General features: G+C 33.4%; 1 protein-coding gene across 1 annotated transcript; it reads right to left on the bottom strand.

Moving 5' to 3' along the window:
- Positions 1-289: 289 nt before the first annotated feature.
- Positions 290-6,821, bottom strand: LOC145246447 (uncharacterized). The gene is made up of 3 exons (XM_080108068.1): positions 6,222-6,821; positions 749-4,936; positions 290-621 (listed from the first exon to the last, which is right to left on the bottom strand). Exons 1-3 carry the CDS (start codon positions 6,541-6,543, stop codon positions 290-292), a joined length of 4,842 nt encoding a protein of 1,613 aa, XP_079964194.1. The 5' UTR covers positions 6,544-6,821.
- Between the last annotated feature and the right edge of the window lie 11,759 nt (positions 6,822-18,580).

Genomic DNA, 18,580 nt, shown 5'->3' with positions numbered 1-18,580 from the left:
GAGACACCTATAGTCTACCAATATTATTAGTCATACAAATCTATTGCTATATTTTGTATGTAACAAGGTCGTTTAAACCTGAGGTAGAGCTGCGATTTTGTGTCATTTTTTATACACATCAACTTGGTAAAATATACAATGTTTGTCAATTTTCATTAAAAAGTATTTTTTTGAATCTATGAATAATAACACAGATTTAAAGGACAAAAAGGCATTTTTAATGAAAGTTAAACAAACAACATGTTAGTAAATAAGATCATATATGCTTTTATTTAAAACTGATCACTGCTTATGCCACTTCATCATCATCGTTGTCGTCATCACCATCATCAGTGTCATCATCATCATGTCCAATGTTTTTACTAATTTTATAACAAGAATCTCTTGCACACTTGCACATATCTGTGCATGGGACCCTGTTTTGGAGACATGTACAAATGTTAACGTCTTTACAATGACTTTTTTTACATTTGGCAGAGCAGTTAATTAAATCCATTAAACTGTCTGGAGCAGGAAGAAGATTCATCCAATGGATTACTAAATCTCCATTTTCTATCTTCCATCCATGACAATCAGGGGATGGTATATCAGGATTTGCATGGAGGCTCCTTTTATAGACACCTGAAAAAAGAAAGAAATTAACATTAATATTGAATAATTTTCATCCTTTCTAATAAGCAAATAACAATGAAACTCCATATATTTAATTTTTACATATAATTGGAAATTAAATATTTATAAAACGTACCTGCTTGATAGTTAGCTCGCTTGATGTGTTCACTCAGGGCATCTTGATTTGGAGGCATTGTGATTTCCAATTTTCTTTGGAATCTAAACATGTTGTATCTGGCTTCATTAACACTTGTGCCATTTTGTTGGCCATACAACCTGCAAACAAACATTTCCAATGATTTTGCTGTGTCTGGTTTCACATAAAATTCATTACCAAGATCACTGAATGCGTAACAAAACTCATTCTCTCTCAGTAATAAACTAAGTGCTTTCTTTTTGCCCTTTCCGTAAAATGAACTGACACTATCACATCCTGTAAAACAATGTAGACCAATCAAGGCTTGAATGACAGACTCTCCAATGTTGTCTTTTATCATCTTGATGTCTATTGTTCGCAAATTTGTTCCTCTTCCTGTGTGGAAGTATAAATGTGCGGGAATAAGATTTTGTAAAGAAACTCCAATTACAAACACATCGGTATCAGGACTCATAATGATTACATCCGTACTAGTGTTGGCTGCAAAAGAAGCATGCAAATAAATCCGTGTATCAGCTTCTTCTTGTGAGCTACAAAGTTTTGTCTCTTCTAACCGGATGACAATATCACTTGCCTCTTTTCCAGGTGAGAAGGAATGACATTTCTTGTTATGCGCCAAGAATACCTTCACTCCTCTAAGCTCTGATGTTGAAACATTAGACCATGTTTCATCCAAGAATTCTATTAAGGACTTTTTATTCTCTCCATTTGAAAGAAATTTCTTCCATTGCTGAGGAAGGAGCTGACCATGGATTCTTATCTGAGAGCTAGTAGCAGCTCTTTTATCCCTCTCGATATTTTTTATAGAGATCTGCTGGTATGTATCAGTAACAAAATGAATTTCTTTAGAATGATTCGATTTTGCCCTGTTCACTAAACTTTTCAAAATAACAAGAGCAAGATTAAGAAATGTTTTCTCTCCTTGTAATTTGTTCAAATTTAATTGGTGTATCAGCGACATACCATCCACTATATATATGCCACCTACTATAGGGTTCTCAACAATAGGATTGTTAGCATGGCTTTCTAAAGCATGAAGTAAGTTTGCTTTATTAGTTTTAACCAACGATCCATGTGAATTTGCAAGGGACAATGGTAATGGACCTAAGGAATATGACAGTAATTCTTGAAGATTAATGTTCCGGATTCTACCAATCACAACCAATCTTGCTAGGAGATTTCTATCTGCTTCCAAAGTGATATCCTTTCCGTGGACATGATGATTTGATTTTTTAGACATACTGGAGAATGTTTTTAAATTCATTCTTTTCATCGGGGCAAAAAAATCAACTTCTCCCGTTTGTAGACGCTGCCCACAGAAATTTTCAAATTCTGATTCGCCCCTTGCCTTAGCAAATTGCAGATCATTTTGAACATCTTGTGTCGCAACTAATCCTGATGCAATATGGATCAACTCAGCTGGTTCATACTCAAATGGATTAAACATACTGTTTACTGTGTCTATTATCTTTCCAATAGCAAGCTTATCATGTTTCATCCGACTGTGTAAAAGATCTGATCGTGTTCCACTTCGTTCTCCTTTGCCAGCCATAGTTTCACATTCATGGGTAATAGACCCTCTCGCATGATGGGACCATATCCACCTGTTGACGGCTCTCTTGTTTGTGCTGAAGCCTGTCATACCACCTTTTGTTTTTGAATCACGATTAGCAGTTTGTTCGATGGTTTGGTCACAAGGAATTTTAGCAAAGGCATTTGAGCTTCTTTGAACAGCAAAATCTCCTCCAATGCATTGTGTATATATCACTGGATGAGTATTAGCGAGATTAGACATCTCCAACCAGTAAACTGGAAGGTATCTGCTATAATTTACATGGTCATATGCAAACACCCAAGGTAACATCTGTCTAACACTTGCCAAGTGAAGTTCCCAGTTTGACTCTCGAATACCTCTAAGGAAAAGTAAAAGAATTTCTACAATGTCAATATAAGAACTCCAGAATGCAAAAGTTTGCTTTTTGTTGCCAACCTGTATAAATTCTTCATAGGATGATAGAAAACTTTGAAAATGTTCTCCCTTCAGAATTTCTTCATACTGAGGTCCTGGGAATGATTGTGACAAGGATGTCATTAAATGCTTCACTTTTTCTACCTTTTCTTCAGGAATGCTGTTTAAATAGGTTGTCAAACGCATATGCTGCATTGCTTCGGCCACTAATTTATGGGCTCTAACTGCTCTGTTATAGTGTCTACCTGTGAAAACTCCATTTATTGAGCCTACAGCAACAACTTCTGATTCTATTAGAATATCTTGAAGCCCGGCATCACGAAAACGCTTTCCCAAACACCCAAGAAAGGACATTGCTGTATGAAAAGCACCAAGTCGAATCACCAATCTCTTCATGAAATATGGATTTCTCCATCTAATTAATTGTGCCTTTGAATAGATTGCTTGATCCATTACAATAACAAGAGACTCTAACTTGAGTTGATCTGCAATGTCAATGCTTTTTTTTAGAATTGTAAGGACTGTATCCATTTCTGTGGGGCTAACATCAATTACGGGTAAATAACCTATGGTAGATTTTGATGCAATCTCCCTTTTGCACAGGAGTTGGTTAAACCTAGTCCAAGATGGTAATATAATTTCACTGCCGAATTTTGTGATATAGTACGCTATATCAAGTTTTAGAGAATTTTGCAGAAATACACGATCTGAATGAAGTGAAACATGTTCAGCAAATGGTAGTGGGCCATCTTTTCTTCCACCGGTGTATGTAGCCAAATTTACTTCTGGTGGTTCCAATGTTCTTTTCCGTGTTCTTTTGAGTCCTTCTACTGCAATCTTAGATGCACACGGTTCGACTAACATATTTTGTATTATTATCCCAGTTGTGTTGTGTGTTGTTCCATGTCCAGATAAAGTTTCCTCACCAAAATCATTATTGTCCCAGACCAAAGTTGTTGGAATACCTGCCTGGATGGTGGATGGAATAGAATTTTCTCCACGATTGATTTCAAGTTCAGCTAGTGCTGTATCATGATTTAAAACCACCGAATGAGAAACACAATGTCCCAAACCATTCAATAAACCAATCACTTGGGCAGATCCAGACAGATGGCGTACAGCCATACCAAGTGATAAATGTTTTGGCATTAATGTACGTCCGTTAGAAGACAAAAATATAATGTCTTGTGAAATAGACAAAATCTTTCTATAGACGGATGCAGATATGTCCATTATTTTTTCTGTGCACAAATCTTCAGATGCCCCAACTATCCATGCAAGAAAGTTAAATAAAATATGGGGCACCATCTTTTCAGCCTCCTGCAAATTTAATGTTTCTGCTGTTGGCGGCCATAACGAAGGAGGTTTTACTTGTTGAATAATATTTCTCAGATCCATAGCTGTTATGTACAAGTTAGAAAGAGGATTTGGATCTGAGCGTACATGACTTGTTTGTTGGTTTGTGTCATTTTCTGACGACTCTGTTTCACTTGGAGTTGTGGTATGTGTTTCCTCATGGAGTACTGTTTTTTCCTCTACAAGAGAAGACACTGTAATGTCATTTACATACACGATGTCACCTTGTGATCTCATTTTAGGAGTGATGAAGCATAATTGAGGAAATTTTTTCATTAATCTTTGTTTTAAATATCCTGTTTTATATAAATGCGCATCAACTCCATGTGTTTCTTTAATCTGTTTGACAAACAAATCTTTCAATTTTTTAAGTCTCATGATTTCCTTGTTTTCGATAATCCTTGTTTGGACTAATTTCGCAAAGACCTCAAATGCTTTAGCATATGAAGTTTGCTCAGAGTGTTCGGTTTTGGTTGGTTTGGTTAAATATCGAGTGAAGTCACGGTAACATGAGTTATGATATTTCACTTCGATTGCTACACAATCTTTATTCCTTATTTGCATGAGGAGTGATTCATTTTCATTTTCTTCTGCTGCTCGTTTTAAATTAGCAGCTTCTATTGTCGAACATCTGACAAGTTTTTCCCTGTTTCTTTTGCCAGATCCTTTGCACACTATAGTTTTTACTTTTTGGCATAGTATGCAAACATCTGGTAAAATATGCTCTGATCTAGCTGGCAAAGATGGTCGATCAAAATTGGAACGAAGAACCCGTCTTTTTTTAGCTGGTGGATCATCATTTTCGGCAGTAGTCGCATCAATGTTTTCTTGAGATGGGGACCCTGTAAAAATAAATATATTTAGGAGTTTAATATGCATTTGAAATAACAAAGTATATGGAAAAGTTCAAATTAAAAATATCCAATCATTATTTCATAAATCCAAAACATTTCATTAAAAATTTAAGATTTTTTTGTATAGTGCTGATAAAACTTCTGTGAAAAAATTGTATGTTATTAATTTACATTCTACAATTAAATCGTCTGGTGACTCCTTATTAATCGGACCAAGGGATGTTTACAAAATCATGCAATATATTTATCATTGGAATTGGTAGGTAAATTCAATATGCAATGCACTTTATTTTACTAGTGAGTTACCACTTATCAAGGCTAAAAGCCACACGAGGATAAAGGTTAATGGAATAGATTGTCAAGTGACTGATTGTGGAAGTGCTAGAATCAAGAAATGGTACCATAGACAGTTGTATCTATATTTAGAATCATAAAAGAAATGAAACATTTCCAGATTAAAACCAATAGCTAAAATTATTGAAATTATGAAAACTGTTAAATAGTAACAGCATTTGGCTAAGAGCAAAGTGTACCCTTTATTCTGATAATACAGGTTATCTTTTGTTTCAGATTTGTGAAGGAGAAATCTTTCTAAACTGAGGCAATTGTAATTTTTGTTCCAATCAGAATACATTTTTGGTGAACTAAATTTTACCCACAATAAAACCCTGTTTTGTATCTATGTTCTCGTGGGGGAGGCAAGTAAATAGAAATAAACTCTAGTTTTTTTTTTTTTTTCTTTACAAGTGAAATTTTCTAAAACAGATGCCAACTTTTATGTACATATTCAATTGTTTGAAAAGATATTAATGTAGATTAACACCCTCATTTAAATCGCTCCCTCCCCCGAGAAGAAAAAAGATTGTACAACTTAGAAGTTTACAAAAAAAAAAAAAAAAAAAAAAAAAATTAAAAATCAATTAAATTGAATAAATATATTTTAGAATTTAGAGGTGTTGACCTTTTTTCTAGTGAAGATAAATTCTGTGCGTTTTTTTATTGGGAGAGGAGGGGGTAAATTACAATCTTGGCACTCAGACTTAGGGTTAATGGTAAAAAAAAAATTAACAATAGTCTCCAGGAAATGGAGGATGATTTTCCATTAAATTTATATACGAAATGTTACTCTAAATCCATTTTTTCCTACCATAAAATTTTTCATGCTGTTCAGTTCACACGTACTTGCCTAAGTGAATAGAGGGAGTATAAGAAAAATTGTCTCTTTCCAAATACGTATCAATAAAAATAAAAATTATTAAAAGCTTAAACTTACCTTCGAAAACGTTATCAGTATTCTTTTCTAGTTTTTTCTGAATTCTTTCAATTTTCTGATAATCCGTGAAACGTGCATAACAAGTTTGGTGAAACCCAACACGAGGTGGTATTTCAGTTGAATCACAGCTTAAGTCAAAGTTTTTCGCAATTTCTGCTTGTGGTCCATGTAAACCTTTCCATTTTTTAACATATTCTAAAAAGCGCGTCCATGTCTTCACTGAAAAAGATCTAACATTCAATGTTTTAGTTGGAAATATGCACATAACGCACTCTTTTTTGTCTTTGTTTACAAACATTTCTTCTTCACTGGAGGCAGCCATATTGAATTTTTAACTCGCACTACGATGATTGTGATTGGTAGATTGTAAGGAGTAAATAAAAGAAGTATTCTGAATGGCTACTTTTTTGTACGAAGGCAACTTAACAGTTAGCATTTTTTTGTGCATTAAAATTAAAATTATTTATTAATGCACCATAATCTTGCTTGTGAAATTTTTTTCCATGTTTCTTATGATTTTATACATATTATATCCAAAAATCATGCCCACCCCTTTTACATCTCATTAAAATTAAGAATTTTCACTCTGGGCCGACGGCCTATTTGTTTAATGTCCCCCACCTTCCGTCCTTGAGCCATATCTTCCTATGGTTAGAGGGAAGTTATGATTTTAGTAACTGAACAAAATAAAAAATGTTTAGTTCTCTAACACTGCAAAAACTTAGACACCAGAGTCAGAAAGTGACATTGAGAAGTAAGGGTCCCAGAGGATGAGCACTTTGACCTACAAAAAGTGTCTGGATAGCCCTCTCAGCATTCCCCAGTAAGGGCGCTTCAGGCGATACACTAAACCACTTTTAAAGAGAGAAGGCAAAGGCTGGGAAGGTGGACCTCCTAGAACTGCACACAACTAAACTCTCATCGCAAAATCAATCGGATTATTACAGATGTGGTCTAATTTCTGTTGATTTTGAGGATCAAATATAAAAATCTGTAGCCGAAGACAGGGAACCCTCAGTATCCTCAACTCCGGAATTTCCTAAGGTTCCGGATTCAAATGTTTTAAGTGTGTTCTACTGGGTAGGCCCAGTGTTATTAAATGCGTTCATTGTGAACATAAATCTTTTCTCTATTCTCACATGTGTCTTGAATTATTTTGTGTATTCTCCACACGCAACACAATTCTTTTTATTGCATTGTCAAGCACAGACGGTACATTGTTTCATTTACGAGAAAAATCAGCACGCCCGAATGAAGACAGGTGGAAAACATTTCGTTTCATTAAAGGGTTGACTTGCGTTGATATTCAAGAGACGGGTTTATTTTTTTTTTCTAAACAGTGACATATATTAAAAAAATAAACAAAGGCAAATACTTATAAACAACTGTTTAGTTTTCTGCTTTATATTTGAGAATAATGCCTGTCATTAGACATTAATACTAATGACAGCTTCTATATTCAGAGACAACAGTCGCACTCATCAAAACTGTGTCGGCGCGATGAGATGTTCACAAGAGTTTGCAATCTCTAGGCGCATTTTTCTTAACCCGGCATTGCTTAAGTCTCGTGTCAAGTAGAAATACTAAACTATAAGCAACACCAGGATTGGAAAAGCGAGCACCCTACAATACAGGCAAAATTTTATATCATTTGATAATATATATAAGGTTGATGTAAAAATAATGGTTTTTTATGTTCAACTTCATGTTAAAAACCTACATTATTTTTGCACCAACCTAATATATATATATATATATATATATATATATATATATATATATATATATATATATATATATATTACACCTAGAGATCGCTACTGTGTAGGGGTGAGATTTAGCTGCTTGTCGGTTTGTCGGTGGTTTTTTACGTTATGTATTCTTCCAGTGATACTATATGATCTGATTTTCCTTAGAAGACCATTGTGTCATACCCTGTCAAAAGCGAGGGTTACCGCTATACCCTCCCCTGCTTTGTCAAGTAAACTTCCAAAATAAACTATTAAAGTTGTTTTAAAAGTAATAGAAATTTTTTTTTTATTTTTTAAAAAACAGTAATGAATTTTACGAACTCAATATTTTTCAATTTTTAAACTTTAAAAATCTATCAAAATTTTTCTATTGATTCTATTTTTACGATATTTTCAGGGTCAATGTGAAATTTTATGCTCTTTCCAATAAACCAAATATAATATTTTAGACAAACGTTTTTTTTTAATTAACGCCCCTCCCATTTTCAAGTGTCTAGTAAAAAGTAAATAATTAATTTACTCACTAAAGTTTTATATATCACAAATTGAAGAGAAAAGGTCAATAAGTAATATATTCAAATTTAAAACAAAAAAGTAGTGTTTTTTAGAAATTTACCTGTAAAGTTCGAAGTTTAAAACCTTTCTTTTTAAACCACGTTGTTTGTTTTTTCTTTTGTTTTTTTTTATGAAACCTTGGTCCTTGCCCCTTTAATTGAAAAAAGATTAGGGCTTCAATTACATTTTTCGAGTAGTTATAAGTTCGGAAAGATAGGGGGTAGAATAATTCACGCCTCCCATTTTGAAAGGTCTATTAAGAAGTAAATAATTTATTCACCAAAGTGTTATATATCACAAATTCAAGAAAAAAGGTCAATAAATAATATATTCAAATTTAAAACAAAATAAGTAGTGTTTTTTAGAAATTTACCTGTAAAGTCCGAAGTTAAAACCTTTTTTTTTTTTTTTAAAAACATGTTTTTTTTGTTTTTTTTTTTTAATGAAACCTTGGTCCTTGCTCCTTTTAATTGGAAAAAAATTTAGGGCTTGAGTTACATTTTCCGAGGAGTTATAAGCTTGGAAAGACGGGGTGGAATTATTCACTATTTTTCATGAAATTTCTGACACACCTACCAATCTACCCATGTTAAGAACGGCTTTCGGAATAGACACCCCTAACCTTGCCAGAATACCTGAAAAGCTATAAAAGTTGACGTGTCGAATGTGAACGACAAGTTGGACGTAATGTGAAAATGTACCGAATTTAAAAGGGAACGAAATTTAAATTTCCGTTCCATTTTTACAACCGTAAAGCCGAGCATTCTATGCAAAATATCCAGATCCGCTACTACAGAACACCGACCACTCTAATTTGTTTTTTTCATAGGTAATTGAGGTCGCTGACAACGAATCTGATAGTCAAACTTGGGGCAAATTTACCGTTTGCATGGTATTAACCCCCGAACCCACGAATAACTTTCCACCATTTTGCAGCTTCCGTTTACGCTACGCGCGCGCGCTGCAGCATGAACGACGGCTTGCTTCACCTAGCAAACTGCCTTCTCACATGGCGTACCAATCAAAAAATTACGGACTGACATTTTTTAATGACTTACAGTTAAAGAAAAGTACAACAAATTGAGGGACTTTTTTTTTTGTCTCGCGTAGTTTTTAATGTGGTTTACAAAAACATAAGCACCAAAGATCTTTATGTTTTTCATTCTTTTTTTGCGGGAGGGGGATTCAATTATAGAACTTATGTGGCTTAATAGGTGCTTTTGCAGTTTAGTTAAACGTTTTTCCGTAAGTAACGCACCGACATTTACCAATTAGAACACCATTTAATATTTTCCGAAGATCGTGCGCCCCAACATCACATCCGCTCCCGCCCCGCTCGCGCCCCCAATGTAAACAGTAAAATCTTCGGAAAATGTTAAATGGTGTTCTAATTGGTAAATGTCGCTGCGTTACTTTTTGAAAATTTGAAAATTCTATGTTCTAGGTAAAAAAACCCCAGATAAATTACCCCCCCTACTCCAACTTGGAGTGCTTTCCTTTTCTTGTTTTATTTCTTTTTCAGCTAATTTTAAATTTTCCACCCAAAAAGTGCTATGATGTATTTTTGAAAATTAGAAAATTCTATGTTCTGGAAAAAAAAACCCTTCCCCAACATAGTTTGCTTGGTGAAGCCGTCGTTTATGCTATAGCGTGCATGCGCGTAGCCTAAACGAAAGCTGAAAAATGGTGGAAAGTAGTTCGTGGGTTCAGGGGTAAATACCATGCAAACGGTAAATTTGCCCCAAGTTTGACTATCAGATTCGTTGTCAGCGACCCCAATTACCTATAAAAAACAAATTAGAGTGGTCGGTGTTCTGTAGTAGCGGATCTGGATATTTACCCAAATTTTACCTAACTTACTGTATTAATGCTTTTTTCTTAAGAAAAAAAATATTAAGGTTTGGCTATAAATTTCTAAACTCATTTCACCCTAAATAATTTAGGTGACTGAAATAGGCATCTAATTGAATCTTTAATTTCCTGAATAGTATGCGAGAATTCATTTTTCTTCGAGTTATATCGAATTCATTAATATGGACTTTAGGGGCTTTTTTTCGTAATGTTACTGTAAAAATTATTTTTTTTTGTTACAAATTACGATGCTTTATTTATATAAAAAAAGCAAAAATAAATGCTTGCGTTTTTTATTTACTACTGAAAACCATAACTTTAGTAAAGGTATTTCTTGTTTAAACAAAATAAAACATTTTCACTAAGAGTTAAGTAAAAATAATTAGTTCATTATATTCTGCGATCATTATTTGAAAAATACTGCAATTTTCATTAAAATTGATTAATTTCCTGATTTTTGGTGAATTTTTAAGTAAAGGGAGGAGTCAAAATGTTTATACACTTTGAGCTTCGGCATTCATTTTGTGTGTACCTAACCATTTTTCGATGAATATTTGATAGCAAAGCGACCACGCGTGGTTAATTTAAATTAAATTTCAATCACATGGTTATATTATCAATAAGCATGTGATTAAACCCATTGAAAATTTACAGATATTGTAAACACATTCTGTTTACATTAAGCCTTTAGTGTTTTTTTTAGTGATGCAATGTTGGCAACTGAGATTTAAAAAAAAACCCGCGAGTTCAGGAGAAAGAAATCTCCAGAAAATCGCTAGATTTTTAACTTTTATCGTCTGAAATTTTCAAAAATCGCTAATCCCCCCCCCCCCGAACTCCATATTTTAACTTCCTACCATAAAAAAATTATAAATACAGTATATTCAATATATAAAATGTTCCATGTTTTCTAACTATATGTTTCTGGAATTATATTGAAGCGGTTAGCTCCCCAGAAGGCTTACATATTTTATCAGCTAGTTTTGCCTGTTTTTTTTTCGGAGGGTATTTTTTTTGCAGGAAACAAATCATAAATTCAAACTTTTTATAATAAAAGTTAAATTGAAATATACTGCAAATTAAACATCACAATAATGGTTCAACATTGAAATTAGAAAAATAAAAAACAATAAATTTTTTTCTTTGTTTTAGCATATTAAAAGTATTTAGGTTGATAGATAATTAAATTCTACTGTATTGGTATAAGTTTTTTTTGTTTTTGTTTTTTGCTGTTGTTTCTTGCTTTTTACAATTTTCTACTACATACTTCTAAATAAAGCAGGGTTGCTTAGATCATATTTTAAACTAAACTTCGGAGGTTGGAATGCCCCCCCCCACCTAAAATATACTTGGAAAAATCGATTTTATAGTAAGATTTAAGAATGATTAGCCGAAAAAAGGTGAAAAACAAAACAAATAATCAATAAATAATTGTTACCAAAGGCAATAAATGCTACTTTTTTACTTACTTGAATGAGTTTATTTTATGTTTTAAAGTATTTTCAAGCGCTTTTCTTTATTTTTTAATCTTAAATTGCAGGTGTGTGGGTGCCAAATATCTCCAGATTTTCTAGAATTTCCCGCTAGATTGCAAACGAAATCTCCAGATCTAGCGGGAAAATCGCTAAACTGTAACACTGGTCACGTGACAGGAAGCGGTAATAAATAATTGTCCCTAAGTAAAAAAAATTGCGTATCGGTACAAAGAAAAACACCTATTTATCATAGAAAAATTAAGTATAATGCTATAATTAAAAAGAAATATATAAAAACCCACATGGATACAGTAAACATATTATACCAAAACGTGGAAGCCATCCGTCCAGTGGTTTTTTAGACTTTTAATTGCGAACGAACCAAGAGTTACATTCATATATATATAGATATAAATTAATATGTAGCAACAAATAAAAACATTTATGAAATATTTTTTATTTCGTAAGTTTTTTTCGGGGCGTGAAAAATATTTTATGACAAATATATATATATATATATATATATATATATATATATATATATATATATATATACATATATATACATATATATATATATTGCTACATATTATTACATATATATATATATATATATATATATATGTGTGTGTGTGTGTGTGTGTGTGTGTGTGTGTGTGTAATAATATTTAGCAACAAATGGAAACATTTATGAAATATTTTTTATTTCGTAAGTTTTTTTCGGGGCGTGAAAAATAGTTTATGACAAACTATTTTTCTTTTTCCTGCTCCGTTTTTTTTTTACTGTTAATGTTGGGGGGTGTCATTTTTTTGTGTTTTTCAAGATTTTTTTTTGTGTTTTTCAGGGTTTTTACTTATCTGACAAGGATTGTTCGTTGACGTGGTAGCATCGACAGCCTATATTGGCCATTCATGCACCACCAAGTGAATCCGTCACTGACGATATTAGTTTTTTTTTTTTAATGCATTTTATGTACATGTTCGCCATGCTTCTGATTAATTTCTATTCCTAACAAAATCAAAGAACTTTTCTCCAGCGACTGCAAATGCAGATTATTCAACATTCATCGTAACGGCTTTACTAAAATTATTTATTTTTAATGATTTAAATTTTTTCTTAATTAAAACTAATATTTTCTTCCTATTTATTAATTATCGCCTGCTACATTGGCTGCGTGTTTCGCCATATACCGACGATTTACGTATATGCTGAGGAAACATTCACAGGAAAACGGGTCGGTCTCTGCATGAGTCACAAATACATATTTGAAAAATTGAAAGTGTGAAAAATAGAAAATTTGAAAATTAGTGCATGAAACGAAATCCACATTTACACCATGAACTTAAATCGTAAAGAAAACTTTGTCAGAATTTTGCTTTTAAATAATGGGTTGATACAATGACGTGCAGAGGAAGGGGATGCTAGGGGTTCAGAGGAATGTATTATAGATCTGTGCCCTACCGAGACAGTGTGCATTGCTATATTTTAGCTGTTTTTTTTTTTTACACTTGAGCACCTGCCCTGAAAAAGTTCTACGTGTGTCACTGGGTTGATATGCCGTAGAGCAAAAAACTGAAACAACCTAACTCAAACTATGATGAATTGTAGTCTTAAAATCAGTGGTTTTCTTTTGCCGCTAATAGAAGAAATTGAATACACGTGGTAAATTCCTCTAAACGTTGGTTTGTGTTGATGTATGCTTTTAATGTTTCGTTGTCTTATCTAAAGTTAAACTAAAACAAAAAATAGTAATCAACGTTGAAATGTTGATTATCCATCTACTTGCATATGTCATGGGGAATCTCGGCTTCTCACTGACAGCAGAGAAGAGCGCTGGTTAATGAAATGACGACTTTCGCGAAACACGTGATAAACCTCGAAGATCGTTGATAAATCATTGAAGGTGACCTTTAAAATCTCGTTTAAAACAAACTCAGCTCAGCTGCATTGCTTTCGAAGTTGATTTATATAATTTTATGTGACAACTAAAGATCTCTTACACCTAGGAATCTCTACTATGAAGGGGTGGGAGTTAGCTGCTTGTCGGGGCTATTTACGTCAAGGGGTACAAGTGCTTGCAGTTCGTCAGAGCATTCAAGATTATTATTATTATTATTATTATTATTGTTATTGTTATTATTATTATTATTATTATTATTATTATTATTATTATTATTATTATTTACTCACTAGGAGTAGTCACACAGACTATCATCAAAGATTTCTCTTTGAGAACAACTCGTGGTGTTATCTGACGTCGGAGTGACAGCAAGTCTCCCCAGATTTCCAGTACTCTCCACATTTTCGATAACCTTTACTGATGAATTTGCGTTTTTGCAACAGCCGCTTACCATTGATTCCTCATTGGCAGCGACCATTAGTATTCACTGGAATTTGGGTGGCAATAAGCCTCCCCAAGGTTCCAGTCCTCTTTGCACTCATCCAGTGGAGATATGGCTAGTGCTTTCTCTCCTCGATCTTTCTCTACTGCTTGATTCTCCTGACTTATTTGTTGTGGTGCCAGAGTATTGCGATACTCACAAAAAGGGGGTGGAAGGCAAGGCCAAAGGGTGTTTAACTTACAATTATATGATTTCAGTTTTCATAATTCCATGTAATGTTCCTTTGTGTTTTATATCCAGTTTGTGTTTGTAGTTTATGTGTGTAAGTTCCCGCATTCAAGGATTTCCCTTAATATTTTTGCAGTTTTTATCATTGTTATTCGTTGTATCTTATCAGCAATATGTCTGATTCCAATCTCTCCCTTTCCTTTTTCAAATTTTTTCGGTATTGTTCCTAGCGCTCTTATAATTAGTGGTGTTATCTTGACTTTCTCTACCTTCCATATCCCTTTGAGCTCTCTGGGCAATTCCGTGTATTTGCTCCGCACAACTTGTTCTCAAAGACTGGTGACTTGTGTGACTACTCCTAGTGAGTGAAATAATAATAATAATAATAATAATAATAATAATAATAATAATAATAATTACATACAAAGTAGTTGTGAAGGGTCTTAGTGGATGGAAAAACAGATGAGAAAGCGCACTAAGAATTTCTCTACTTGACGAGTGTGAAGGAAACTGGGACTTTGGAGATGCTTATTACCACCTCAATCTCAGCGAAGACCAATGGTCAAAATTAATTGTAATTGGCTTTTGCAATAACGCAAAATCATTTGCAATAGTTATTGAAAAATGTAGAGTATTAGAAATCTGGAGAGATTTGTTATCATTCAGACTCCAAGGAACACCCTCAGTTTTATCAGTGCGCAATCAATAATGATGACCTACGTGATGACTAGTAAGTAAATAATAATAATAATAATAATAATAATAATAATAATAATAATAATAATAATAATAAGGGAAATACGGGGTTTTCGTCCGACGGGGTTAACCAGGTTCTAAAGGCAGTCACCTATATTTGGTGTCTTGATAAAAATATCGGGGAATGAACTACTACAAATACTACTCTTTCTTATTGAGGAATGCACCCTTAGTGCAGGACGCTGAGCCCTTTTGGGTCAGGAGTTTAACCGGGCAGCACTTCTGACTTTAGAGTATCGAGTTCAGCCAAATCAAATCAAAGTAGTCAATTATTACACGGGTAGGAAATCAGCGAAGAGATCAGTTGGCGTGAAAAGAAAGTGGGATAAGTGTTATATTTTGTTATTATCATTCTTGTTCTTATTCTTGTTGTTGTTGTTGTTATTAAAAGTGCATGTTAGAGAGTCTTCTTAGATGTGTGAGTCTTTGAGAGAGATGTTGTTGAGAGTCTTATTAAGAGGGATGTTGTTGTTGTTATTGTTGTTTGTTATTGTTCGTTGTTATGAGAAGATTTATATATATATATATATATATAATGTTCAGTAGAAGCTCTTAGAGTGAGGAGACAGTCTTAGTGTTCACATTGTAGATATGAGATGTGTATGTAAAGACATTTTAAAACACATGATATACAAGACATATAATGACAATTTTCACTTTACCTTTTGGTGGTTTGTTTTTTACATTCCATTTGCTAATTCTCTCTCGTAATCTATTCCTAAACCTAAATTACAAGGTTCAAATTTCGTCTATTCTATTTCATTTTCATTTTAACTAAATCTCTCTATTCTTATACTTACATGAAAAGGGGACAGCCCTTATCATGTAACATCCCTCCCTTCCATATTTCACAAAAAAAAATGTATACATTTTTAAATTTAGTACATTTTTTCTACATTTACACAACCACCCGGCTAGGAAAGATCAGGCTAATAAAAAAAAATCTCTTTCAGTCAGCCCTCCTCGGCTGACTTCACCATTATCATATTTTTATAAGATCAGAACCTTTATGATCTTCTTGGCATTTACTTTTTTTGGAGGGTGTAGGGTCTTTACATATGATTCACATCAGCTACTTTCTAGCCACCCATATGCTGCAGACTAGAGGTTTCCACCTCCCTCGAAATGGACGACTCCCTTCGTCCCAAAAGTGTGCTGATCGTCTCTTTCCGCATGGTTAGTCTTATCAAGTATGGCTTTGTTTTTATTCTATAACTATCTTATACGGGACATACCAAAGCTCATAAACAATCTTCTTGGTTGGCTTTAACTATCAAGATATACCTTTTTTTCTCTCATACGGATTCACTCAGGTTTTCTTGCTTGGATTCTTGAAACTTCGACGAGGATTTAGAAATATCACCCCTAACTAACTAACACCTTTTGCGCCACAAAACCTTAATTGCGCACTAAATTCTATCTAATAGCCCGATTGTTTTGTGATTTTTCTTTTCTCTCACCAAGATCCAGCAGATATATCCCACATTCATGCGTCTCTAAAAAAATACAAGGTTATATCTTTCTTACGTAATCTACGGCATATTTTTGCCTGTCTCTTACTTCATTAAGCTATATGTGATTACCTCGGGACTATCTATCATCAGTTTACTGGTCCCCTTAAGAATTTTCGTATTTTTTCCAACGCCTGTTTATTAATTAAGCCAAGTCTTACTACTTGCTTGGAGTCGTTACGTGCGACCAGCTTATTTTAAACACTTAATTAACACAGGTTCCCAAATTTTTCGAATAGGGGCACATCTTGTGCTTATCAATCCCTACCAAGTCACTTTTCTTGGAAAAAAATTATAGGATCTCTAAAAAAGAACAAACAAAAACCAAATGCTAAAAAAACATCTTTCTTACGGCTTATCACATCTAAAAACTCTCTAAATACCCGTTTACGTAATTTTAATTCTTGTCCGCCTTCTAAAATTCTAACTGAATCTGTAAGCCAACCATTCGTCTTAACTAGTTTTATTTTCTCCTAGACTGTTTAAATCTAATGTATATTTACTGATGACTTTGAATTCCTGCTGTGAAAATCAATAACATTTACATTAAGTATAAATTTACAATATTGTTTAAAACACATTTTCAAAAGAAAATACCTTAATACATTTAAACATTTTGCAACAAAACAAACAAAAAAAAAAGACCAGATCAATTAAAACACACTAAAAAGCCGAAAATATTCTTTCGACTTTTGACACTAAATTGTTATTTATTATGATTGACAGTTTTAACACTAAACAATTCAGACAGTAACACACATTCTTATGAATGACACACTGCCCTATTTTCTATTTGTGTGCGGCCGTATTCAACAATTTTTCTCTTGCTTTTTTTATTTTATTTATGAATGAAATATTCGTGGGTTGTTTTTTTTTTTAACTGACCGTATCTCTTTTATCATTCATTACGGCATATCGGCCTTTTTTTTTTTTTTTAATATTTTCTTGTAAACTTTAGTTTTCTGTGTGCATGTGTGTTCAAATTTTTTTTTCTTTTTTGTTCGCATTTCTGTGATCGTGTAATTTTTTTCCCCGTGGTATTATTTATTTATTTATTTTTTTTTAATTATCTTGGACCCTTTTAAAACGTCGTGTGTGTGTTTTTTTTCTGTGGTAACCGAAGTTCTTTTTTCTTTTTTTTTTAAACCCACCCTTGCTGGGTGGTCTGGTCGCTACGGCTACAATTTGTATTTGTTATATTTTCTTCTTATTATTCTTGTTCTTATTGCCACATCTGGACTGGTGCATCTGCCACTTGTCTCTCACTCCTAGACAGTGTTAAAAAAAAGTCACCAACTTAATAGGTCAATTAAACTCCAACCTTTGTTCTATCTCCGACATGTGGCATCCTTGTACCTGTTTCACAAGTATTTAAATGCCAAGTGCTCTGACGAACTCAAAGCACTAGTACCCCCCTCGATGACAGTATCCTTGACAAACCAGAAAGCAAAGCAAAAATCCCACCCCTACACTGTAGATGTCCTTAGATGGCCTAAATCCTTCTACTCGAATAGCCTTTTCGCTTTTTTCCCCTTGAACTGCTGCACTTTGTAATTCCCTCCCAGGCCTTTGCTTCCCTGACTGTACTGACATGCAGAAATTCATGTGCAATGTGAACAAACATCTCGCTGCCAAACTCCCAAAATAGTATCCTTGCAAATATGGCCACAGCTCATCACGATTAAGTTGCTCTGTACCCATTCTGGTATATATATATATATATATATATATATATATATATATATATATATATGTATATTTATACGAAATCCGCATAAATTAAAATATCATATTTAAGCGTATTTTACGACCGGACAACGCCAGACGATCTGCTAATATATATATATATATATATATATATATATATATATATATATATATATATATAT

The sequence above is a fragment of the Euprymna scolopes genome, chromosome 24, assembly GCF_053919585.1.
Source record: "Euprymna scolopes isolate OS-2025 chromosome 24, ASM5391958v1, whole genome shotgun sequence".
Lineage (NCBI taxonomy): Eukaryota > Metazoa > Mollusca > Cephalopoda > Sepiida > Sepiolidae > Euprymna > Euprymna scolopes.
The sequence above is the reverse complement of the archived record's forward strand: the minus strand, read 5'-3'. Positions and strand labels throughout refer to the sequence as shown.

What these genes read in the sequence shown, in the direction of transcription:
- LOC145246447 (XM_080108068.1), bottom strand. Translation starts at nt 6,543, where the DNA reads ATGGCTGCCTCCAGTGAAGAAGAAATGTTTGTAAACAAAGACAAAAAA. An exon ending in TACTGATAACGTTTTCGAAG is followed by an intron (nt 4,937 to 6,221) that starts GTAAGTTTAAGC and finishes TTATTTTTACAG; the next exon opens with GGTCCCCATCTCAAGAAAAC. An exon ending in GCGAGCTAACTATCAAGCAG is followed by an intron (nt 622 to 748) that starts GTACGTTTTATA and finishes TTCTTTTTTCAG; the next exon opens with GTGTCTATAAAAGGAGCCTC.